The 24,780-nt window shown below is 47.1% G+C and overlaps 1 protein-coding gene across 5 annotated transcripts in view; it reads left to right on the top strand.

The window, feature by feature from the left end:
- The window catches only part of CUL9 (cullin 9), a 36,709-nt gene that overhangs the window by 1,160 nt on the left and 10,769 nt on the right, over positions 1-24,780 (top strand). For 4 of the 5 annotated variants that reach the window (XR_006966112.1, XM_047101671.1, XM_047101669.1 and 1 more), the window contains exons 2-26: positions 582-1,185; positions 1,741-1,895; positions 2,212-2,721; positions 3,205-3,340; positions 3,489-3,682; positions 3,950-4,355; positions 4,768-4,960; positions 7,830-8,037; positions 9,870-10,066; positions 10,447-10,664; positions 11,819-12,068; positions 12,155-12,260; positions 12,813-13,040; positions 13,332-13,422; positions 13,524-13,695; positions 15,153-15,258; positions 15,497-15,592; positions 15,851-16,026; positions 16,312-16,445; positions 16,803-16,982; positions 17,169-17,278; positions 17,374-17,556; positions 17,688-17,848; positions 18,052-18,280; positions 18,375-18,564. Coding sequence is in view for 4 of the 5 variants with exons in the window: in XM_047101671.1 (XP_046957627.1) it covers positions 591-1,185; positions 1,741-1,895; positions 2,212-2,721; positions 3,205-3,340; positions 3,489-3,682; positions 3,950-4,355; positions 4,768-4,960; positions 7,830-8,037; positions 9,870-10,066; positions 10,447-10,664; positions 11,819-12,068; positions 12,155-12,260; positions 12,813-13,040; positions 13,332-13,422; positions 13,524-13,695; positions 15,153-15,258; positions 15,497-15,592; positions 15,851-16,026; positions 16,312-16,445; positions 16,803-16,982; positions 17,169-17,278; positions 17,374-17,556; positions 17,688-17,848; positions 18,052-18,280; positions 18,375-18,564 (5,224 nt within the window). In the remaining variant the exon portion in view is untranslated. The remainder of the gene's footprint in view (positions 1-581; positions 1,186-1,740; positions 1,896-2,211; positions 2,722-3,204; positions 3,341-3,488; positions 3,683-3,949; positions 4,356-4,767; positions 4,961-7,829; positions 8,038-9,869; positions 10,067-10,446; positions 10,665-11,818; positions 12,069-12,154; positions 12,261-12,812; positions 13,041-13,331; positions 13,423-13,523; positions 13,696-15,152; positions 15,259-15,496; positions 15,593-15,850; positions 16,027-16,311; positions 16,446-16,802; positions 16,983-17,168; positions 17,279-17,373; positions 17,557-17,687; positions 17,849-18,051; positions 18,281-18,374; positions 18,565-24,780) is intronic. The other variant, XM_047101670.1, reaches the window with a different exon arrangement.

Genomic DNA, 24,780 nt, shown 5'->3' with positions numbered 1-24,780 from the left:
CTCTCCTGCTCACAATACTCTGATACACTTTCCCATCCAGTTATCTGGATGTGGGTGCCCACTGCCCAGCCTCCGTTGTCTGTTTTCTCTATCTGCTATGGCCCACTCGTTTATATCCACCTTCCAGCTTTATGCTGTCATTTTTACTCCCTCTCCTACCCCTCCTGCATCCTGACTATCCACATTTGTTCTGCCCCACTGTCTCCCATGCTGCTGTCCTGTCTGCCCACCCATGTTATCCTTCTAAGTCTTGATCTGTAGCCCTCAGCCATACTGCTCTTCTGCTCAGACTGTCCTGCTTAACTGTCATTCTTTTTGTTACCCTTTTCTTCTTATCCTCTCTTGTAACCTCTTCCATCTCTTAAACCCCTTCGTTTCATCCTGTTGTTGTTTCCACTGCATTCTCCTTCCTTATAAATCCCAAAGTATGTTCACGTTATATATTTCATCCTATGCTTGGCTTTTTCTATTTGGCCTGTAACTTCCACCCTGCACCCAATCTATGTCTCAACGTTCCACCCCATCGGTGTAGTCTTTTCCTTTGCCCTCATTACCTTTATCTTTCTCCTTCTGTGTCCCAGGAGGTCAGGATGGTGGGGGAACGGCGCGCTGGGGACGTCATGGTGCCCTTGGGGCCCCAGCTGCAGGCATATCCTGAAGAGCTTATTCGACAGCGGCCTGGGCATGATGGGCATCCTGAATACCTCATCCGATGGAGTGTTCTGAAGTGTGGGGAAGTGAGCAGAGTGGGTGTGGAAGAGGGTAGGACAGAGCACATCCTCATGTGGCTGTCAACCCCCGAAGTCTACGCCAACTGCCCCATGCTGTTAGGTGAGCGGGCTCTATCTAAGGGACCTCAGCATGAACAAGCTGGGGGTTCAGGAAGCTTTTCCTGCGATCCCGGAGGTCTGGATGACACAGCAATGGGAGAGATGGAGGCTGATGTGCGGGCACTGGTGCGCAGGGCTGCCAGGCAGCTGGCAGAAGGTGGGACCTCGAGCCTCACAGCTGCTGTGCTCCACACCATCCATGTGCTCAGTGCCTATGCCAGCATTGGGCCCCTCACTGGGGTCTTCAGGGAGACAGGAGCCCTGGACCTGCTTATGCACATGTTATGCAACCCTGAGCCTCAGATCCGTCGGAGTGCTGGCAAGATGCTGCAGGCTCTGGCAGCCCACGATGCTGGTAAGAGACAGTCAGGGGAAGAAGGAAAGTACTGGAGAAATTGGGGCCAGGAGGAGTAAAAACAGAAAGAGGAGGGATTGCCCAACTCTGTAAGAACTCCTAGTTCTTGAATTGCTGAATACCAATTCAATGCAAAAAAAAAAAAGTATAAATTAATAAACTATTACAGGTATATAAATAGGAAAAAATAATAGTACCTGGTTTATCTGTCCATTCTCAGTGCAGTGGCAGAGAAGAGACTAGGGTAGGTTTATATTTTTAAGTGGTGGGTTGAAATTTGTTGATTGTGAAATCAGTTTGGTGGGTTACAACCAACACTTTTTAATGTAGAATAACTAGTAGGTAGCACTTGGCAAGATAAGTTATGTAGCATTAAATATATGTTTCAGTTGTACGTATGTGTATATCAGGTTACCAAGTAAAATGTATATACCTTCCTGGGAGAGTCTCAGTTGCAAAGAAGTTTGAAAGCCCCTGGGGTAGGAGATAGATAGTTTAGGAAAGGCAGGGGAAGTATTGGGGATTGAGAAGATACAGACTGGGTATGGATTACAGGGAGTCGGGCTCACGTCCTTCTGTCACTGAGCCAGCAAGATGGCATCGAGCAGCACATGGATTTTGACAGCCGCTATACTTTGCTGGAGCTGTTTGCAGAGACCACATCCTCTGAGGAACACTGCATGGCCTTTGAGGGCATTCATCTGCCTCAGGTACTCTGGCAGCTATGGGGGAAATGCTGTGTACAAGGCCTAGGACGTCACTTCTGAAAATGTGGTTCGGGATTATGCGTCCGCACCAGAGCCACTTGGGGAGCTTGTTAAAATGAAGGTTCGAGCTTGCCTCCCCACTCAGAATTTCTGAGATTAGACCCCAGGAACTCCTTGTGTGTTATATAAATCACAGTTTTAGACCTACAAGTGTGGGGATAAGGCATTTACATTTTTCTGTAGAACATGATATTGTGGGGAAAGGAGAGGGGCTGAAGCTGGGAAAAGATGCACCTACACCACGGACTGTGTCCTACAGATCCCAGGAAAGCTGCTCTTCTCCCTGGTGAAACGTTACCTATGTGTCACCTCCCTGCTGGATCAGCTGAATAACAGTCCAGAGCCAGGGGCTGGAGACCAAGGCTCCCTGTCCCCAAGGGAGTTCAGCCGGGAGAAAAGCCGGGGGCAGCGGGAGCTGGAGTTCAGTATGGCTGTGGGCAGCCTCATCTCAGAGCTGGTGCGAAGCATGGGCTGGGCCCGGAACCTCAGCGAACAGAGCACGTCATCACCGCGGCCAACGCGGTCCATCTTTCAGCCCTGCGTTTCAGGCCCTAGTCTTTTGCTCCCTGCCATGGTTGCCACCCCTAGAAAGCAAGAACGGGCCTTCCGTCAGCGCTCTGAATTCTCGAGTCGCTGTGGCTATGGTGAGTACGTGCGAGAGACGCTGCAGGCTGGGATGCGAGTTCGCATGCTGGATGACTACGAGGAGGTCAGCGCTGGGGACGAGGGCGAGTTCCGGCAAAGCAACAATGGCGTGCCCCCTGTGCAGGTGAGCAAGGGCAGAGGTCATGTGTGGGACACTGTTGGGGATCTAGGTGGAAAGGTATAGGTGGGGCTTCCAAGTAGGGGGCTCTCTGGCAGGCCACCCATGGAGAAAACCCCCAAGGGGATTAGAATGGTTAAAGGGGGTTGGGAAAATTTGGAAGGCTGAGAAAATCTAGTGGGAGTGGGTGGGCTATGAGGCCAAGCAGACTCACACCCGGGAAACACAGCTGATATATAGAGACACCCTCTAGCCCCCACCCATGGAGTTGGCTGGGAGGGAGTGTCAGAGCAGAGGCCATCAAGGTCAGGAGGAGATGAGAGGCAGGGCCCACCCTTTGGAGAGTGGAGTCTTTTGCCATACAGAGGCTTTCTGAAGCTTAGTCAGGTGTGCATCTGAGGACTGTGTGCCCAGCCTTATCCTCTCAAGCCTGCACCACCCAGGGGTCAGAGGCCAATTCGTCCTTCTTTCTTCTTCCCTCCATACCAGGTCTTCTGGCAGTCAACGGGCCGCACCTACTGGGTGCACTGGCACATGCTGGAGATCTTGGGCCCTGAGGAAGCTGCTGAGGATGCGGCTTCAGGAGCTGTGGAGAAGGGGGCAGGGGCTCCTCTGCTGGGCACAGGTGAGCCTTAGAGGGCACATGGACAGCATGTCTTTGAGCAGAGGAGTAGGACTGGGACAAAGCTACTCCTGACTAGGAGCTGCCCCAGAGATTCAGAAATGCACTCTGTTCCTGTTGGATGACGACACCCCTGTGCCTATATCCTCAGCACTTCCCTCCTGGGACTGGAAACCTGTGGAGGGGCTCTACTCTTTGCCATACCTCCAGCCTGAGCCTCAGAAGAATGAGCGATTGGGATACCTGACTCAGGCTGAGTGGTGGGAGCTGCTCTTCTTCATCAAGAAGCTGGATGTATGTGAGCAGCAGCCAATTCTCCAGAATCTTCGGGAGAACCTGGATGAGGTATCTTAGGCCTGAGATACTTGGTTTGTAGTGGATTTGGAGGTGAGATTCTCTAAGGGAGTTCTAGATAAGGGAGTGCTTAGGGGGAGGCTGGAGCTAGAGATGAGAGAGTATGAGGGGGCCTGCTGGGGAAGGAGATAAATCCCGTGAGGTCTGGTATGTAGAAGTGTGGAAGTCATGGCGGGAGGCGGCCACCCTGTCTATTACTGTCCCCTAGGACCTTTGCGTCTGCCCGTCCCTGAAATGCATACCTCCTTCTGTTGACAGACCCTGGGTGAAAAGGCCTTGGGGGAAATCTCCGTGCCTGTAGAGATGGCTGAGGGTCTGCTGCAGGTGCTCAGTAATCGGTTTGAGGGCAGTACCCTCAGTGACCTGCTCAACTCCCAAATCTACACCAAGTATGCACTGCTGCCTGATGAACTGAGCATCTCGTCTTCTTCACGAAGTCACTCATGTTCTCCAAATCCAGAAGAGGAGTCCAAGTTGGAGGTCAGCTTCTCAGAAGAAGAGACTGAGTCTCCCAAAGCAAAAGCTGAGCCCCCAAAGGCAGATGCAGACACTGCCAAGGGAAAAACTGAGCCCCCCATGGCACAGAGTGATTCACAGCTGTTTAACCAACTTCTGGTGACTGAGGGGATGGTTCTTCCCCCTGAGATGAAGGAGGCAGCCAGTGGTGAGTCAGGTGCTGGGAAGGGAGGGTGAAGAAGTTGGAACAAGTCCCGGGCAGTCCCCACAGAAGTAGTTAGGGTAGAGGAAAGCTGTGGAGGAAGATTGCTGTTGCATGGGAAAATGCTTTGGAAGCATCCATCCATCTTCCTTCCTTTGACCTTGAGTGTGTGTAACCAATCACTGCTCCCTATCTTCAGTATCCCTGGAAAAGGAGGGTCTGTTTTCTGGAATATCTTCATCTTCTGCGTTTGGCTATTAAATCCCTGGTACAGAATTGGAAAAGTTCAGAATGCAAGCTACAGTAATGAATAATGTATTAAAATGTCAGTAGGGTAACTGGGTTTGACCTTTAAACACTTCCAACTTGGAGCATCCTCAATTTTTTTAAGCCACTACCTTTCCCTCACCAATTTCAGAAATGGCTAGAGGCTTGCGGGGTCCTGGTCCACGCAGCTCCCTGGATCAGCATGTGGCAGCAGTCGTGGCCACCGTGCAGATATCCAGCTTGGACACAGACCTGCAGCTCTCAGGCCTCTATGCCCTCTCTCAGGCTGTGGAGGAGGCCACTGAGCGGGACCACCCTCTGGTCCGTCCTGACAGATCCCTGAGGTTAGAATGGTGGGGAAGGAAGGGGTTTTGGTTTAAGCTGCCATTGGGGGAGGATGGTGGTAGAGAGGGAAGGAGCTATATCAGGAATTTGAAAGGCTGGGACTGAAAGAAGGGTCAGCCTGAGGGAGTAGTCAAGCAGGAGGATGCAATAATATAATGGAATATCATAATATTCTTGGAGCACTTACTCTGTGTCAGGCTCTACATGCATTTTCTCATTAAATCCTTCTCTTTCTTCCTTCCTGAGGAAGAGTTGATACTATGCTTATGGCATTGTATGGGTGAGGAAACTGAACCTTAGAGCATTTAAGAGTTTGCACAGAGTTTGATAGATAGCACAGCTAGGATTCAAATGTGGGTCCTGTTGGCCCTAGAGATTGATTTCTTTTCTTTTCTTTTTTATCCCTTCCTGTTTTCTATTTTCAAAGGTATTTTTTAAATCACTACTTAATTATACAAATAATACACAAATACATTCTCATTTTGAAAGACCTGAAGGATGTAATAGAACATAGAAGGAAAAGACTAAGTCCTTCTTCACCACTGTTGCCAGTCTGCTGTGGATTCTTCAGACCTTCCATAGATTTACATTTGTTAGTGTGTTTCGAAATAGAACATCTTCTGAGTTTGTGTGTAAATAATTGTAATCGTACTACACGTTTCTGTGCTTTCCCTGCACACTCCTACACACTCAGTGTGTCTAAGAAAGCTCTACATGCCAGTCCACATAGAGCTGCCTCATTATTTTCTCTGATACACAGGATTCTGCATGTGATTATATCCAAGTTCAAGTACAGTGTTCTGATGGGTTCATTTTCCTCACAGCCGCCAACACTGGATACTATTATTTTTTAAATCTATCAGATTGGCAGAATTTTAAACGATTGGTGTCTTTGTTTTCATTTCTTAGTTCTAGTGAAGTTAAGCACATTTGCCCACATTCATTGTGTTTCTTCTATAAACTTGTTCTTATCCTTGGCCCATTTTCTTATTGGGTCTTCATTTTTTTCTTACTGATTTGTAGGCACTCTGGATATGAATTGGTTATTTATGTTTCACATATTTTGCTGGTTATTTTTCAAAATCATGTTAACTATTTTCTGGGTGTAAAATAATATATGCCCACTGTAAAAAAAGAATTAGACGATTATGAAGATAAAAATCATCTGAAGACCTTTTGCAGAGAGAGTCACTGTTAACATTTTGGTAAACATCCTTACTTATATTCCTGTATCCATTCATATATATTGCCCATGTTGTATTAACTTGTTTATAATAAGTCCTGGCTACACAAGGGGATTTATATTTAAAGCATATTTGATTCATGTTGTAGTCATCAAAAAGTTCATGAGAGAAGACAAATAAAGGCAGAACTTTCCCAGGCCACCTCCTCAACATACATCTCTGTCCCTGTGGGGAAGAAATAAATCCAGTTTTTTTTCTTGTGACACTCAATGTGATCTAGGAACTCTGGAGCACTTCTTCGTTTCCTTCAAATTAGCATTTCCATAGGACTCTCTCTCTAACTCATATTGCTTATCTCTTAACTTTGTGGACAGTGTCTTTCATTGTGCTGAAGTTTTAGAATTTTATGTTAGAATTAATTAATTAACCTTTAAGTAGGGTCTACGTCCAACATGGGGCTCGAACTCATGACCCTGAGATCAAGAGTCACCTATTCTACTGACCAAGCCAGTCAGTCACCCCTGCGTTAGAATATTTTAATATTGTAAATGTTTATTTTTTTGAGACACAGAGACAGAGCACAAATGGGGGGAGGGGCAGAGAGAGAGGGAGACACAGAATCCAAAGCAGGCCCCAGGCTCCGAGCTGTCAGCACAGAGCCCAATGCAGGGCCTGAACTCACAAACCGCGAGATCATGACCTGTGCTAAAGTCGGATGTTTAACCGACTGAGCCTCTCAGGTGCCTCTAGAATACTTTTAAACTTTTTAATGGCTTCTAGGTTTTGAGTGAGTCTGTCCTATTTCAAGATTATAAAAAGTATTTGTCTTTATTTTCTAAGGATAGCTATGGTTTTGTTTTTTACATTTACTTTAAAATCTGTTTGCAGTTTATTTATGCTGATGGAGTGAGGCAGAACCCCAGCTGTAATTGTTTCAGGTGTCTCCACCTCATGTGTCACATGGTCCTTGCTCTTCTCATTGGCTGGGATGCCACCCTTACCTAGCGATCTGTATCTATCCTGCGTCATTTCCAGAATTTTAATTTTTATAAATTTATCTTTTGTTAACTAGCAGACAAGTCTACCATTATTTCTTTCTAAACATTTCTTGACTATTCTTACATATTTTCTCATCTTGTGCCCAAATCTACCTGCCATATGTTTTGTAAAAAACCTTTCAAACATTGTGATTAGAATTACATTGAATTTATAGATTTATTTGAAAAGGTAAACCAGGGCTGGCTGGGTGGCTTAGTCTGTTAAGTGTCTAACTCTTGATTTTTATTCCAGTCATGATCTCATGGTTGTGAGGTTGAGCCCCACTTTGGGCTCCATACTGGGCATGGAGCCCGCTTACAATTCTCCCTCCCTCTCCCTGTGTCCTTCTCCTACTTGTGTTTGACACGTGCATGTATGCACAGACGTTTTCTCTCTCTTTCTTTCTCTCCCAACAAACAAAAAAAGAAAAGGTGAGCCAGAGTTGGTAACCATTTTGCTCTACTGCCTCCTTCATGAGGTGAGGAGCCAGAGGCAGTTAGCCTGCAGAGGAGAGGGAGGGAAGAGTGGAACTAAGGCAAGAGCAGCTTGGATAATGGTGGGGGTGATGGATCTTGGTGGAGAGGGTTGGACAGGGAGTCAGGTGTGACTTTTGGGATGGGGAACTCCAATGTCTCTTCTCTCTAAGAGAGAAGCTAGTGAAGACGCTGGTGGAGCTGCTGACCAACCAGGTGGGAGAGAAGATGGTGGTGGTGCTGGCCCTGCGCCTCCTCTACCTGCTCATGACCAAGCATGAGTGGCGCCCACTCTTTGCCAGGGAGGGTGGCATCTACGCTGTGCTGGTTTGCATGCAAGAATATAAGACTTCCGTCCTGGTGCAGCAGGCAGGGCTGGCGGTGAGTGGACTGGGCCTGGTGGGAGAGAGTGATGGGCAGGAGGGGCAGGCCGGGGGACCGCTGATTTTGAGGAGGTACTGTGGTGATTTAGACCAGGGAGGAGACGTTAGGATGGAAAGATGCAGGTGGGTTGAAGGTTCTAGCGGAACAGCCCTTGCGATTGAATGTGTGTCGGAAGAAAGGGAGAATGTTTTTAAGAATGACTCCCAGGTTTAAAATGGAGCAGCACAGGGGATGAGGAGGTCATTCACTAAGTGGGGGAATGTGGAAGGAGGAAGAGGTATGGAAAGAAGGTCTGGAATTGAGTTTTTAGGTTTGTTCAGTTTCCCATCTTTTTAGTTACAGTTAGATATCTGGTTGGAGACTAATTTTCTGCATGTGACAAAATGATTTTTTACCCTTTGATCTGAGTGGTACCCTTACACAGAAAATACCCCCTCACCAGATGTGGGTGCCTTGCCACCTGGGCCCAGAGGAAGGGGGGCCCTCATCCAGGGGAGCTTATAGAAGAATTAGCTTCCTGACTACTCCAGACACAAGTGCTGGCTGGTAGGAGGTGTGGACAGGGTGTGCTCTGTATAGCTTGGAGTCCCTGAGGGGGGCAGGTAGGCCTCATCCAGATCAGTTCTGAGAATGGATTCTGACAGTATAATGGCAACAACACGGACAGGAGCCCCGGTCCCCTTAGGTTAAGCTGTCTCAGAGAGAGGTTGGGAGGCTCTTTTCCTGTGCGGGGCCAGCTAGGTGCTGCTCTGAAGAGCAGCCAAGCATTCATCATCTAGGCCGTGTTTGCTCAGAGAATTCCCCAACCCTTTCAGATTGCATGACCAAAATACAGCATTTGCCCCTAAATTCAAACTCTTGCCCTGTAGCAAAATGGCATCATCTTATTTATAACTTCAGGTTTATAGAATTCAGCTAACTGGGGAGATTGGGGTAACCAAAGGGAGAAAGCCTCGTTGTGACATAGCGTAACGGTAGCGTGGAGGATTCAGGCCTTATAAGGGAGAGTGTCCTGAGAATTAGTTCTAATCTTCTCCCTCCCTAGAGGGTTTCTTCTCAAGTGTCCTCCCTTTCACCAGGGAAGAGAGGTATAGCTTTCATCTTAATTTCATTTTCTTTGTAGTGCCAGCAGACACGTTCATGCATTCCAAGTATTTTTTCCTAGAATTCCAACCGCTCTTCCTGTGAGACAACCCAAGTAGTCTTGTCGAGGAGGGCTGGCTACTGGCTTTGGAGGTCAAGGGACATAGGTTTGAGAGTGTTGGCCTAGTGGTGGTGATTGAAGCGATGGGAGCAGATGAAGTTGTCTAGGGAGGGAGTACAGAGTGAGAAGGGGGCAGGAACTTCCACATTCAAGGATTTGGCAGAGGAATTCCAGGGAGGCAGGACAACCAGGAGTATATGAGATCCTGGCACTCAAGAGAAGGGAGGTTCTACAAAGGGAGGGGTGGTCCAGTGACGTGGAAGACAATGTCAAGGTAAAGCCTTTGAATACAACTAGATGCTATGAAAGGGCCCCATCTTGAGAGGTAGCTACGGGAGGGGGCAGCCATCCCACTCAGTTTGCCTTGGCGCTGGCAGAGAGAAGTTGCTGGCTGATTTTATCACTGAGCCTCAGTATTTTCTTTGCTTTCTTCTCTTGTCTTTCTTTTTGTTTTTATCATTGGTATCCCATCACCACCTCTTCCATTTCCATCTCCTACTCGACCTATTTGCCAACAGCTCAGCTGCCCCAAAGTTTGGGGTCAGAGAATGAGGGCCTGGCTCTCCCCTTTCTCTGCATGGCGGCTCTACCCATAACTAATTCTGCTTCCACATCCCCCTTGCAGGCACTGAAGATGCTGGCCATTGCCAGCTCCTCGGAGATCCCCACTTTTATCACTGGCCGAGATTCTATCCATCCTTTGTTTGATGCCCAGATGACCAGAGAGATCTTCGCCAGCATTGACTCAGCCACCCGCCCAGGCTCTGAGAGCCTGCTTCTTACTGTCCCCGCAGCCGTGATCCTGATGCTGAACACAGAGGGGTCAGGGCATCACCCTCCAAATTCCCGCTAAGCCCCAACCCCCGCTGCTGCTCTGTCTGTATCTCATGTGCTTCACAGAAATTCCGTTCATGTTGTTACCTCTGGATGAAACATTGGTGGCCCTCTCTGACTGTTACTGGTAGAGAGGCCAAGTGGTTGGGAGTAGGGAGATCCCCAGAGAGAGCAAGGGCACCCTGGCCTTCCTTCCTGGGGTTGGGAGGAGTGGCTTGAGATCAGGGAGCCAGATGTCCTGGCCTCACAGGAGTCCTGGAGCCCTCTCTTCCCCCAGCTGCAGGCCTCTTCCCCTCTGTGCTTGCTTCCTGCTTCCGTTGCATTCACTCTGTTTCAATTTCTTCCCGGGATTACCTCCCTCCTCCCAGGTGTTCCTCCGCAGTGAGAAACGGTCTGCTCCTGCTCAACCTGCTTCTGTGCAACCACCACACTCTGGGGGACCAGATTATAACCCGGGAGCTGAGAGACACCTTGTTCAGGCACTCTGGGATAGCACCGGGGACAGAACCCATGCCCACCACACGTACCATCCTCATGATGCTTCTCAATCGCTACTCAGAGCCGCCAGGCTGTCCTGAGCACACAGGTACCATTGTGGAGGGGGTGGTTCTGCCGAGGAATCGGACAGTGCTGGCCTGTGGCCAGAAGGGCTAAGGCTTATGTACTAGTACCTTACTGGAAAGACATGATAAACCTTCAGGAAAGAGTAAGGGTTTTGGCACTCAAGTTAGATCTTAAGTAAAACTTCCTGACCAAGAGGAGAAGGGTACTCTAGACTAGCATTACCTAGAGTAAAGCCACCATGCAGGGTGCCTGACCGGCTCAGCCGGTAGAGCATGTGACTCTTGATCTCTGGGTTGTAAGTTCCAGCTCCATGTTGGGTGTAGAGATTACTTAAAAATAAAATCTTGGGGCACCTGGGTGGCTGAGTCGATTAGATGTCCAACTTTGGCTCGGGTCATGATGTCGCGGTTTGCGGGTTCGAGCTCCACATCGGGCTCTGTGCTGACAGCTCAGAGCCTGGAGCCTGCTTCAGATTCTGTGTCTCCCTCTCTCTTTGCTCCTCCCCCACTTTCGCTCTGTCCCTCTCTGTCTCCCAAAAAAGAATAAACGGTAAAAAAATAAAAAATAAAATCTTTAGGGGCACCTGGGTGGCTCAGTCGGTTAAGTGTCCGACTCTTGATTTCGGCTCAGGTCATTATCTCATGGTTTGTGAGTTCAAGCCCCATATGGGGCTCTGTCCTGACAGTGCAGAGCCTGCTTGGGATTCTCTCCTTTTCTCTCTGCCCCTCCCCTGTTGTGCACGTGTGCATGCTCTCTCTCTCTCTCTCTCTCTTTCTTTTAAAATAAATAAATAAAAACTTCAAAAAATTTTTAAAAAAATCTTTAAAGCCACCATGCTAGGTAGTAGAGGGATGTAATTATAATAGCTAATATTTATTGGCTTATGTAACCACAAAGCTCCCATTTAATGATGAAACATAATCGTATGACTATATGAGATTAAAAATTTATGCGTTTAACATGACAGTGTTTGCCGAACTAAACTTTTTTCCAGATGCAGCTAGCTATATACTGGGGCCAGAGAAGAAAATCCCCACAGTTTGGTACAAACTACAGACAATCCTCCAAATAGGAGGAAAATTTGGGGGTGGTTTTCTGGACTTGTCCAGTTCGTGGTTTGACCAACTTGCATAACTCCTCTTCATACTCATGTTTTTCCTCCCATGTGTCTGGCAGCAGCACTGGAAACCCCTGGCACTCAGGGCCAGGATGGGTCCCCTGAGCATCTGATCCGGTCCCTAGCAGGGGGCCCATCTGCGGAACTCCTACTGGGCTTAGAGCGGGTGCTGTGCCGGGAGGGCGGCCCAGGGGGCGCTGTGAGACCCCTCCTAAAGCGCCTCCAGCAGGAGACTCAGCCCTTCCTCCTGTTGCTGCGGACTCTGGATGCCCCGGGACCCAACAAAACTCTGCTGCTGACTGCATTGAGGTGAGGGCCCTGTTGGGGCACCCGTGCATCGGAGGTAAGGGGAGCTGCGGACTGCAGGGACTTTGCTTGTTTCATCCCGTCACTAGGGTCATGACTCGGCTACTGGATCACCCTGAGGCAATGGTCCTCCCCTGGCATGAGGTCTTGGAGCCCTGCCTCAACTGTCTGAATGGCCCTAGCAGTGACTCTGAGGTACCAGGGCCCCGATAAAGGCAGGGGAGGGAGAGGCAGCCTCTGGGGCGCTGGCTACCTTTGTGAGGCAATGGAAGGCAAAGCACAGCCTTTCTGGATGAGTCTGAACACTGAGAGGGGTGGAGAGGAAGGAATTTCCTCTAAGAATGCTCAGAACTGGGGCCTTTGAAGAATAATCTTTTGCCTGCAGCTGGATTTTAGATTCTGGGTTTAGGAGAAGCCCACATTCACCAATCCAAACATTCCTCGCTCTCCACCCTCCCCGGTTTGTGGATTGTGGACCAAGGCTCAGGCACCAAGGTGGGCTCTTGAGAGAGCTTCGCCCTGGCAGCAAGAAGCATTGGAAGCTGTGCCCAGACCCTGCTTCTGGCACCTCTGGAGTCCCAGCACCCCCACTGTTCTGTCCCAACCTTCTTTGGTACTCTCCTTTCCCTGGACTTTCAAACTTCTCCAAAGTCTCAGCCACCACATTCCCTTTTCGAACCCACCCCTCATCCTTTATGTGGCCTGCCCTTTGCGTCCCATACATTAATCTTGTGGCTCCGGGCTCAGATTGTTCAGGAGCTGCTCTGCTTTCTGCATCGCCTGGCCTCAATGCACAAGGACTATGCAGTGGTTCTCTGCTGCCTGGGAGCCAAAGAGGCCCTCTCCAAAGTCCTGGACAAGCACTCGGCTCAGCTGCTGCTGGCCTGTGAGCTTCGGGACCTGGTGACTGAGTGTGAAAAACACGCCCAGCTCTATAGTAACCTCACCTCCAGCATCCTGGCTGGCTGCATTCAGGTGAGGAGGCTTGTGGGTCCAGAGCTTAGGGAGAACATAAGTGAGAAGCAGGGGAAGGGGATTCGGTGTGTGTCCCTGTTTGGTAGCCCTACTTGGCACAAGTGGTAGCAAATCTGGGGCACTTGTTTCCCAGCCTTTCTTTACCCCACATGGTCCCGTTCTGCCAAAATTTGTGAAGGGAGAGGTTGAGTGTTTTGTTGCTCCTTGACTTGTTCTCCATACCTGTTTCTGTGTGTTCTTCATGTTCTTCCTTCCTCGCCGCGCCCCTTCTCTCTGATGTTCTGGCTGTAGATGGTGCTGGGCCAGATCGAAGACCACAGACGAACCCACCGACCCATCAACATCCCCTTCTTTGACGTGTTCCTCAGGCATCTCTGCCAGGGTCTGTGTCCCAATCTGCTTTCTCCTGGCTCCCACCCCAGTATTTCTTCTCTCTGTCTTTTTACTTTTTTCTCTCTCAACTAACTTCCCACTTGCCCCCAGGCTCCAGTGTGGAAGTGAAGGAGGACAAGTGCTGGGAGAAGGTGGAGGTGTCTTCCAACCCTCACCGGGCCAGCAAGCTGACGGATCGAAACCCCAAGACCTACTGGGAGTCCAATGGCAGCACCGGCTCCCACTACATCACCTTGCACATGCACCGTGGTGTTCTTATTAGGTGTGAACATGCCCATGTGCACCATAGGTGCACACACACGTGTGTGGGAATATTCTGATACACCCCAGCATATATTCTCCAAAGCACCCACATACACGCAACCCTGTCTGTAACCCCTATGTGTGAGACACACTCAAACCCATTTTGTGCAGTAAACAGATAGACACATTGATCTGCATTCCTTGTGCAGTATAGACATCCTCACTCCCTGAGCCTGGTGAGGTGCTCCGCCCACAGGTATAGATGTCACTATCCTGTGCATGGTGTTGAGGGAGATTGACAACTGCCTTATTCACTCTTCCCATGGGTGCTTGTTTAATGTATACTCTGTGCCAGGCACTGGACCAGGGTCTGGGGCTATAAGGACAATAAGATATGGTACCCGTCTTCAGGGAACTTGCAGTCTTCTTGGGGAACTAGGCTGGAGAATCAGTAAGAGTAAGAAAAACCACCATGTGCCCTGGACCTTGAGGCCAAGTAAGAGGTGGGAGAAGCCTTCTAGAAGGTGGGGCTAAGTGAGCAGAGCTCCAAAGTAGAAATTAGCTGTGTAAATAGAAGGAAGCGGGAAGTCCAGGCAGAGGGACAGCATATGTGCAAAATGTTAGTAAGAAATGTAATGATGTATTTGGGGGAAACTTAAGTAACTGTGTTTGTCTGGAATGAAGGGTGTTTGTCGTGAAATGGCAGGAGACCGCCATAAAACTAGGCAGAGCCAGACCACAGAGAGTTTTGTGAGCTAAGAAGTTTGAGCTTTATTCTGGAACTTGGGGAGCCATTGAAGGATTTTAAGGAGAGAAGAGACAAAACAAGATTTTTTTTTTTAATTTAGAAAAGTCACTCTGGCAATCATGGCAGTTTGGGTTGGAGGCCCGAGAAAGATTTGGAATGTTTATGCAGTGATCTAGTTGAGAAATGAATGTCTTCAGTTAGGCACAGGGAGTGGGAATAGTGAGGGGTGGCAGACTGGGAGATCTCAAGGGGCAGAGTCTATAGGACATGCCATTGACATGAGGGAAGCCATGAGTGGGAGAAGTCATAGTGACAGAGTGCTCTGGTAGATGGCAGTTTTCTTTCCCAAGAAGGATGATGGAAGAGGAGCAGGCTTCTGTGGATGGATCATGGTTCCATTTAGGCATGTTGACTTAGAGGTACCTATGCGTTGTGACATGGAAATGTCTGTTGGGTACATAGTATGAAAGCTAAGAGGAGCCATCTAGTGTAGACATGTGGATTTGGAGTAGAGTATTCGTTTTTTGCTTGAAACTATGGTTTTTAAATAAAGTCATTTTGAAGAAAAAATTCCTTTTGGGGAAAGATAGGAGAGCAGGGGATCTGGGAACACTGACACTTAAGGAGGCAGCAGAGAGACAGGAGTCTGAGGAAGAAGTGGTAGGTTGAAGTCACTTTGAACAAAGACCAGGGTCCCTGTTCTAACTGATTGTTTTCTCTTGTCTCAGGCAGCTGACTTTGCTCGTGGCCAGTGAGGACTCAAGTTACATGCCAGCCAGAGTGGTTGTGTTTGGGGGTGACAGTGCCAGCTGCATCAGCACTGAGCTCAACACGGTGAGGACCCTGGTGCCTTCCCCCACCTTGACCTTACTCCATATTCCTTCCCCCAGGCAGGCATTGCCTGCAATCATAAGCAGTGAGAGCAGAGTTCGGGAAGCAGATTCGTGCGGGTTTGTGGGCTCGGTGCAGAAGTAAAGGGCACACACCATCACAAGACTTGTGGCTGCTATCAATAGTCCGTCCAACCCCACTTCCAGAGGTGACAGTTCTCTCTCCTCCCCTGCCCCATCAGGTGAACGTGATGCCCTCGGCCAGCCGGGTGATCCTCCTGGAGAACCTGAACCGCTTCTGGCCCATCATCCAGATCCGCATAAAGCGCTGCCAGCAGGTAGAGTGAGGGAAGAGGCTGGGCTGGGAATCACGGGGTAGTACAGGGTCTCCATAGTGACTGTATTCCCCAGCACTTGGGGGGCCAGGCTCAGGCCACATACCTGCTCCGGGATGGCCCAGAAGTCTGTTGAGTTCCAGAGATGTGAGAATATCTCAAGTGCCTCCAAGGGAATTCAGGGTGTGAGGCCTGGCTTTTTCTTGGTAGTGCTTGGTGGCTGGGTGGCTTAGGTGACAGACAAGTGTGTGCATGTTACAGGGTGGCATCGACACCCGGGTTCGAGGCGTGGAGGTCCTGGGCCCGAAGCCCACTTTCTGGCCACTGTTCCGGGAGCAGCTGTGTCGCCGTACCTGTCTCTTCTACACCATTCGGGCGCAAGCCTGGAGCCGGGACATAGCAGAGGACCGCAGGCGCCTCCTCCAGCTCTGTCCCAGGTGGGTGGGGCAGACAGTGGCTGGGGTTGAAGGGAGTGGGGAGAGGTTAATGGATCAGGAGGACACTGCTAAGAAGTAGGTGGTGGGAGACTTCTGCAGAAGTCTGAAAGGTAAAGCAGTGGCCGGGACAAGAGGGGAGGGTGAACACAGGTGAGAAGTGCGTGCTGATGGCTGCGAGCTGGTTAGGGGACTGAGCATGGTGGGATTGGGAGCTGACTGTGCTTGAGTGGAGGCCTCACAAAAACCTGTGCCTTAAATCCTTGACCACACACCTCTTATTCCCAGACTGAACAGGGTTTTGCGCCACGAGCAGAATTTTGCTGATCGCTTCCTCCCTGACGATGAGGCTGCCCAAGCGCTGGGCAAGACCTGCTGGGAGGCCCTGGTCAGCCCCCTGGTGCAGAACATCACCTCCCCCGGTAACCATCGCGACCCCTGGCCCCACTAACCAGTTCCTCATAATTGTTCCCAGGGATGACCTGAGTTAATGCTCTTGGTTATCTTGGTCCCTGTCTTTATCCCCGAAGGCCTGTCACCTCAGTGCTCCTCTCCTCCCTGCCCCAGGGACTACTGGGTATTTGAATCTTCTCTACCCCACCCCCAACCTGTTAGCATACCCCTAGACTCCCAATGAAGTAAGCCTTGGTGATGGGAGGGCTTGACCTGGCTGCCCGCCCCAACCAAGGCTTTTTGTATAATTGGGCCTTTTCTCTCCTCTTCCTGGACTATCTGTTCCCCTATTTCCCATCAGCTGTTTCTGGTCTGTCTTCTTTTAGATGCGGAAGGTGTGAGTTCCCTGGGATGGCTGCTGGATCAGTACTTAGAGCAAAGGGAGAGCTCTCAGAACCCCCTGAGTCGAGCAGCATCCTTTGCCTCTCGAGTTCGTCGCCTTTGTCACTTACTGGTGCATGTAGAGCCTCCGCCTGGGCCTTCTCCTGAACCATCCACTCGGCCTAGTAAGTCCCAGCCATGGCCTGTTGAGCTGAGAATCTGGCCAGTGGTGATACCTGGCTCCTTCCCCTCTTGGATCTTACTTTTCCTGACTGCTCTGTGCGCATCTTTCCAGGGGTCAGTACCCAAGATCCCCTAGATTCACTCAGGGGCTGAGATGAAACCCCTTCCTTTGCCCTCTGTCTCCACAGTCAGCAAGAACAGTAAGGGCCGGGATCGGAGCCCCGGGCCTTCACCCGTTCTTCCAAGCAGCAGCCTGAGGAACATAACCCAGTGCTGGCTGAGCGTGGTGCAAGAGCAGGTGAGTGGAAGGAAGTGCAGTGGGAGGTGGGGCAGGGCTGCTAGGCTATTGCATGTGGGACCACACCTTTTATGCTATTTCTCCTCTCTTCTCAGGTCAGCAGGTTCCTGGCTGCAGCCTGGAGGGCCCCCGACTTCGTGCCTCGGTACTGCAAACTCTACGAGCACTTGCAGAGAGCAGGTTCGGAGCTCTTTGGGCCTCGGGCAGCCTTCACGCTGGCTTTGCGCAGTGGCTTCTCCGGCGCGTTGCTACAGCAGTCCTTCCTCACCGCTGCTCACGTGAGTACTACCAGCCTCCTGGTCACCACTGAGAGCTGGCTTCTTTCTCTGCCTTTCGCCTCCTCTCACTGCCCACTCTCCTGCTCCACTCCCTCTTCATGGTTGGCCCGTGCCCTTTCCATTGCCCCCAGATAAGTGAGCAGTTTGCCAGGCACATCGACCAGCAGATCCAGGGCGGCCTGGTTGGTGGAGCCCCTGGAGTGGAAATGCTGGGGAGGCTTCAGCGGCACCTGGAGCCCATCATGGTCCTTTCTGGCCTGGAGCTGGCTACTACTTTTGAGCACTTCTACCAGTGAGTGCAGGTCTGAGAGGTAGGGGAGGGGAGACCTAGAGTCTAGAAAGGGTGAAGATTTGAGTCTTGGAGAGAAGATGGAGGAGGAGGGACTAAGATACAGAGATGGCCATGGCACTGGTGGAAAGGGAGCAGGGAGGAAGAGGGGAAGCAGGGTGGATGCCCACACTGAGGCTCAGCCCGGCCTGTGTGTGACACCGCAGGCACTACATGGCAGACCGTCTCCTGAGCTTGGGCTCGAGCTGGCTGGAGGGGGCCGTGCTGGAGCAGATCGGCCTCTGCTTCCCCAACCGCCTCCCCCAGCAGATGCTGCGGAGCCTGAACATGTCCGAGGAGCTGCAGCACCAGTTCCACCTCTTCCAGCTCCAGCAGCTTGACAAGCTGCTCTTGGAGCAGGAGAATGAGGAAGAACAGGGCCTGGACGAAGAAGAGGTAAGAACAAGGGAAATGAGAGGGAGAATAGGAGAGCAAAAGACTAGACCAAAGAAGGGAGCCCAAGAGCCCTTGAAATCCTTCTATCTCTCAGGAGGAAGCAGAGGAAGAGGAGGCTGAGAAAGAACTATTTATCGAAGATTCAAGTCCAACAGTTTCCATACTGGTCCTGTCACCACGCTGCTGGCCGGTCTCCCCACTCTGCTACCTGTACCATCCCAGAAAGTGCCTTCCCACTGAATTCTGTGATGCCCTTGACCGCTTCTCCAATTTCTACAGCCAGAGTGAGGAGATAGGGACAGGCAATTGGAGATTGGGGTGAGATTTGGGGTGGCAGGAGAGGAAGTGGAGAGGACCTGTGGACAGAAATGTGTAGATATGAACAAAAATGGTCTCTAGGCAGAGCAGTCTCCTAGGGAAGGGTGAAAAGGTGGGTTAGATCTTTGTTAGTATCTCTCATATTGCTCTCACTTTTGTATGAATTTGTTCTGTTTTTCTAACTTCAAGTTGCATGCCTACTTAACTTTTAGTCTTTTCAGGCTTCTTTCCAAGTAAAAACATTTAAGGGTATTCATTTCCCTCTCAATATTGCTTTAGCTGCATTCTGTAAGTTTTTTTGGTTTTTGGATTTTTTTTAGATTTGTTTTTATTGTGGTATACTTAGTTTTCAGTACAGTATAGAAATCTTAGCTGTGACTTAATGAATTGTATATACTTATACACTCCCATAACCACCCCCAGAGCATTTCCTGCACCCCAGAATACTTCTTCACGTATGTCCCTTTCTAGTTAGTATCTTCTTCCAAGAGAAACCTTCTGCCTCCTAGTACCATAGATTTTTGCCTGTATGTGAACATCATATAAATGGAATAATAGGGTATGTATTCTGCTGTGTACAGTTTCTTTCAGCTTAGTATCTGTGAGAGCTATTCAGGTTGTCAGTGATCACTACTTTTTTCTTTGAGTTACTGATTCATTTCCATTGTATGAATATATTTGCCCTTTCTGCTGTTGATGGACATTTGGGATGTTGCCTAAGTTTTAATTATGTAGTATGTTAGTATTTGGTATTTTTAAGTTCTAAGAATTTTCTAATTTCCATTGTTATTTCTACTTTGGTCTATTCATTTTTTAAAAGCATATTTAAAAATTCCCAAACCAGTTTTTCTTTGCTTAGTTGTCTTTTTATTTTAGATTTTGACCCTCATTCCATTGTAGCTAAAGAACCTGGTTTCTGTGATTCTGAATCTTTGCAATATGTTGAGACTTCCTTTACGGCCTAGTAGATAGTCACATTTTGTAAATGTTCCACGTGTGATTAAGAAGAATATGTATTCTTCAGCTGCTGGCTATAGGCTTATTCATATTCCATTAAATTGACTTAATTACACTGTTCAAATCTTACAAACCTTACTCATTTTTGTCTGCCTGTTCTATTACTGAGAGAGGTGTATTAAGATCTATTATGATAGTGAATTTTTAAACTTCTCATCATGTCAGTTTTGCTATTTATCTATCTAACTAACTAACTAACTAACTAACTAACTAACTATATTTTTAAGTAGGCTTCATGTTCAGCATGGAGCCCCACACAGGGTATGAATAATGACCCTGAGATTGAGGCCTGAACTGAGGTCAGGCATTAGATGCTTAACCAACTGAGACACCCAGACACCCCACTTTATATATTTTTTGACTATGTTATTAGATAAAAGTTTTAAATCATTCAACAGTACTGTCCAGAACTTTCTGCAGTGATGGAAAAGTTCTTTTCTGCACTGTTTGGTATGGTGGCCATTTGTGGCTATTGAAGTGTGACTAGTGCAACTGAGGAATTGAATGTTTAACTTTGTTTAGTTAGCCAGTTTAGCCACATGTGGCTACCATAATGGACTATGCAGGTTTAGAATCTTCATAGTTAATTAAACTTTTTTAAAAGTTTACTTGTTAATTTTGAGAGAGAGAGAGAGCAGGGGAGGGGCAGAGATAGAGGGAGAGAGAATCCCTAGCAGGCTCCTTGCTGTCAGGGAGCCCGATGTGGGGCTCAATCCCATGAACCATGAGATCATGACCTGAGCCAAAATCAGGAGTTGGATGCTTAACTAACTGAGCCACCCAGGTGCCCCTCAACTTTATTATTATGAAATCATCTCCTTTCTTTCTAGTAAAGCTTTTTCTCTCAAAGTCTATTTTTATCTGGTATTATTAAATACCAGCTTTCTTTGGTTAGTGATTTTCCAGAATATCTCTTTCTATCCTTTTGCTTTTTAAAGAGGGATTGATAATTTTTTAGATTTCTTTTACTGTGGTGAAATATGAATAACATAAAATTGCCATTTTAATTTTTTAAGATCTGATTTTTTTTTAACTTTTTAATGTTTTTTATTTATTTTTGAGAGAGAGAGACAGAGTGCTAGCAGGAGAGGGACAGAGAGAAAGGGAGACACAGAATCAGAAGCAGGCTGCAGGCTCTGAGCTGTCAGCACAGATCCTGACATGGGGCCTGAACCCACGAACCGTGAGATCATGACCTGAGCTGAAGTCAGATGCTTAACTGACTGAGCCACCCAGGCACCCTGAGATTTTATTTTAAGTAATCCCTACACCCAACTTGGGGCTCAAACTCACAACCCCAAGATCAAGAGTCATATGCTCCACTGACTAAGCCAGCCAGGCACCCCCTCCATTTTTAACCATTTTAGGTGGACAATTCAGTTATCCTTTTACTTAAAATTTTTTACTTGGAAATAACTTCAAATTTACAGAAAATAATACAAAGAACACGCATATACTCTTTATCCATGTTCACCTTTTGTTAACATTTTGCCCTATTTGCTTTTATCATTTGCTCTTTGTGTATATATACATTTATAAAATGTGTATTTATGTGTGTGTGCGCGCGCGCACACACACACACACACACACATCCTTTTTTCCCCCAGACCACTGTGAGTAAATTGCATATATGCTGGCCTTTTGCCTCTAAGTACTTTAATATATATTTCCTAAGAATCATGGTGTTCTCTTGTATAATAATCATTCATTTATCAGTTTCAAAAATTTAACATTGCTGTAATACTTTACCTTCCACATTCCAATTTTGTCAATCGACTCTATAATGTCTTTTTTTAGTTGAAGACAACATTCAATTTAGGATCATCTATTATGTTCAGTTGTCATGTCTCTAGTCTCCTTAATTTGGAACAGTTCCTCAGCCTTTTTTTGTCTTTTATGACATTGACGCCTTTGGAGAATATAGTCATTTAAAATTTTCTAGGGACATCTGGGTAGCTCAGTCGTTCAAGTGTCCATCTCTTGATTTTGGCCCAGGTCATGATCTCATGGTATGTGAGATTGAGCCCCATATGAAATCATTCTCTCTCTCCCTTTCTCTCTGCCCCTCCCCTGCTCACACACACTCTCTCTCACAATAAATAAATACATTTTTAAAAAATAAAAGTAAAGTTTTTTTTCTAAACTTTCTTCATTTTAAGTTTGTATATTTCCTCATAATTAGATTCAGGTTATGCATTCCCAGCCAGAATCCTAAGTAAATGATATTAAGTTCTTCTCCACATTTCATTTGGAAGCATATAGTTTCCGTTTGTTTCTCTTTTTTGATGTGAATTTTGACAACCTGGTCAAGAGGTTGTTTGATTTCCCACTGTATAGTTAATATTTTTCCTTTGTGACTATTGATAAGCAGTCTATTGGGGAGATACAAACCATGCCTATATTCTGCTCTCATCAGAATTTCCCCCAGTATCATTTACTTTTAACTTTGCCATACTCTTATTTTAGGCATGTATCTTACAAATACCTAGAATTTGTTTTGTATTCAACCTAACAATCTCTCCTTTTGGGTTGTCAATTTTATTAGCCTCTTCATAATGATTATGAGTAATGATATATTTGGCTTTTATTGCTAACCTCTTACATTTTAGTTTACTCTTCTTATAATTTGAAATTTTAGTTATTTAATATATAAAAAAGAATATATAAAACATAGGTACAGTTGAAAGGAGAATAGTAAATTGAACACCTTTACAGATATGTTTCCACCCTGGGTTTTTGTGCATTTTTTCCCCTCTCCTTTTGTATTTTACTTAATTCCTTTTTTGTGTCTACATATTTTGGACATTCTATTTCTGTAGTTGATTACCCTTATGTTTTTAACCTGTATGTTTGACTTGTACCTGAACAATAAGAGGACCAAGAGAAAATCTTAACTCCAGCTCTCACTCCCATCTTACTCATTACTATTGTTTGATATTTTAGGATTATCTTTTTTTTACTTTCCAAAATTTATTATTATTATTATTGTTTTATTCAGTTGGTGTGTAGATTTGTTATCATACTAGTTGTTTCTGTCACTAATCCTTTTGCATCTTGATCCTTCTGAGTTCAATCTCCTTCCTAAAGTACATCCTTTAGAAGTCTCTTCATTGGGGGAGTATTGATGGACAACTCTATCAGTTTACCTTCACCCTAATTAAAAAAAAATTTATTATTATAAATTTCAGACATACACAAAAGTAGGCAGGATAGACTCCAGTGTACCAACATGGGTCAGTACATGGCCAATCTCATTTCTTCTGTACTCCCATCCACTTTCCCCAGCTCTCAAATTTAAAAGATAAGGATTCACTCTCTCTTTTTTTTTTAAAGTTACCATTAAATTTTTTTTCAAGTTTATTCATTTATTTTGAGGGAGGGAGGCAGAGAGAGAGAGAGAGAGAGAGAGAGAGAGAGAACAAGTGGGAGAGGGGCAGAGAGAGAGGGAGAGAGAAGATCCCAAGCAGGCTCTGCCCAGGGCTCAACAGGGCCCAACACAGGGCTCAAACCTACGAGCCGTGAGATCATGACCTGAGCTGAAATTAAGAATCAGATGCTCAATCAACTGAGCCACCCAGGCACCGCAGGGATTCTCTTTTTATTTATTTATTTAAAAAAAGTTTTTTAATGTTTTATTTTATTTTTGAGGGACAGAGAGAGACAGCATGAGTGGGGGAGGAGCAGAGAGAGAGGGAGACATAGAATCCGAAGCAGGCTCCAGGCTCCGAGCTGTCAGCATAGAGCCCAATGCAGGGCTCGAACCCACAAACTGCAAGATCATGACCTGAGCCGAAGTCGGATGCCCAACCTACTGAGCCACCCAGGCACCCCAAGGATTGTCTTTTTAAAAGCAAAGGCACTACAGTGATCAAACTTTGTGAAATTAATAACAATTCTTAATATCAAATGGTGAAGTGTTCATATTCCTCCCGTTTTCTCAAGTTTTCAAAATTAGTTTTTTCTTTATGGAGGATCCAAAGAAAGCCCACACCTTAATTTGATTGAATTCTGTTTTCCGTCTCCATTAATGTATAGGTCCTGCTTTTCCTTTTTTGCTCCCTTATAATTGTGCAGGGAACTGGATTATTTGCCACAAAGAGTTGTCTACAGGCCAGATTTCTGCTGACCATATCCACGTGGTGTCCTCTAGCATGTTCCTCTGTTTCTTTCATTTCCTAAAAACAGTTACTTAGATGTAGAAGTTTATTCCGATGTGGGTCTGATTTCTTGGGCAAGAACTCTTTGTAGGTGGTATTGTGTTCTCCCACCAGGAGGCGTGTGACATCTACCTGTCTCTGTGATGTGAAAATGGAGCAGTGAATTTTAGCATTGCAAGTGTGATCTGTGCTTTATATGGTTTCCTGTCAGCTTTCCACTAGGCAGTCATTCGTTATCATTGCCTAGCTCTATCATTTCACTAAAGGTTACAAACTAGCACCATTCTAGTCTCACCATTCCTTCATATCTGAGCTGGAATGTTTTCTCTATAAAGAGAAACTTCCTCTCAGTGACTTTTTGGTTATTCTGAAGTACCGTTTATACAGGAAAGGCTTGACTCTCTCTTCCTCCCCCCTTATTTTTAACCAGTTTTCAAAATACTGTTCTCTAGCATCCTCCAAAGATAAACGGTGAAATCTTTTTTTTTTTTTTAAATGTCATTATGAACTCATGGATTTTAAGCTATTTCACACATGTCTCAGTCCAGCACAGGTGTTATTTTTTTGATGTTCCAATTGTCCCATCTTTGGCCAGAGAGTATCTCTCAGATTGGCTCCTTTCGATATTCTCTTCCTTTGATGGCATTCTTGCTTTCTAGTATGAGCGAATATCCAGGCTCGTCGTGCCTGAGCTGTGACACAGAAGGAGGAAGAGATACAGCCTAGTGGATCTTTGAAACTGTCAGCTCCTTGAGGGCAAAACTCAGGTCTCTTCTCTCCAGTGTTTCTTCCATGGAGCCAGCCTGGCATAGGGCAAGACACAGGGTGGGCTCCCAGATATGTGTAGCTTGCCAGGGGGGGCAGACATGGAGGAGGCTGAGCTCTGGAAGCTTGACAAGTCACTTCTGTGGGGCCCTCCTCCCCACAGAGATTAGCAGGAACAAAGCTTGACTAATGGTACACCCTTGCCTCAGCCTCTAACCCCCTCATTTCCCCTGCTCTTTATCT

The sequence above is a fragment of the Lynx rufus genome, unplaced genomic scaffold, assembly GCF_022079265.1.
Source record: "Lynx rufus isolate CCGP_SWC_20201006 ecotype Redwood Valley unplaced genomic scaffold, mLynRuf1.p SCAF_6, whole genome shotgun sequence".
NCBI lineage: Eukaryota > Metazoa > Chordata > Mammalia > Carnivora > Felidae > Lynx > Lynx rufus.
This window is presented reverse-complemented; position numbering and strand designations above follow the sequence as displayed.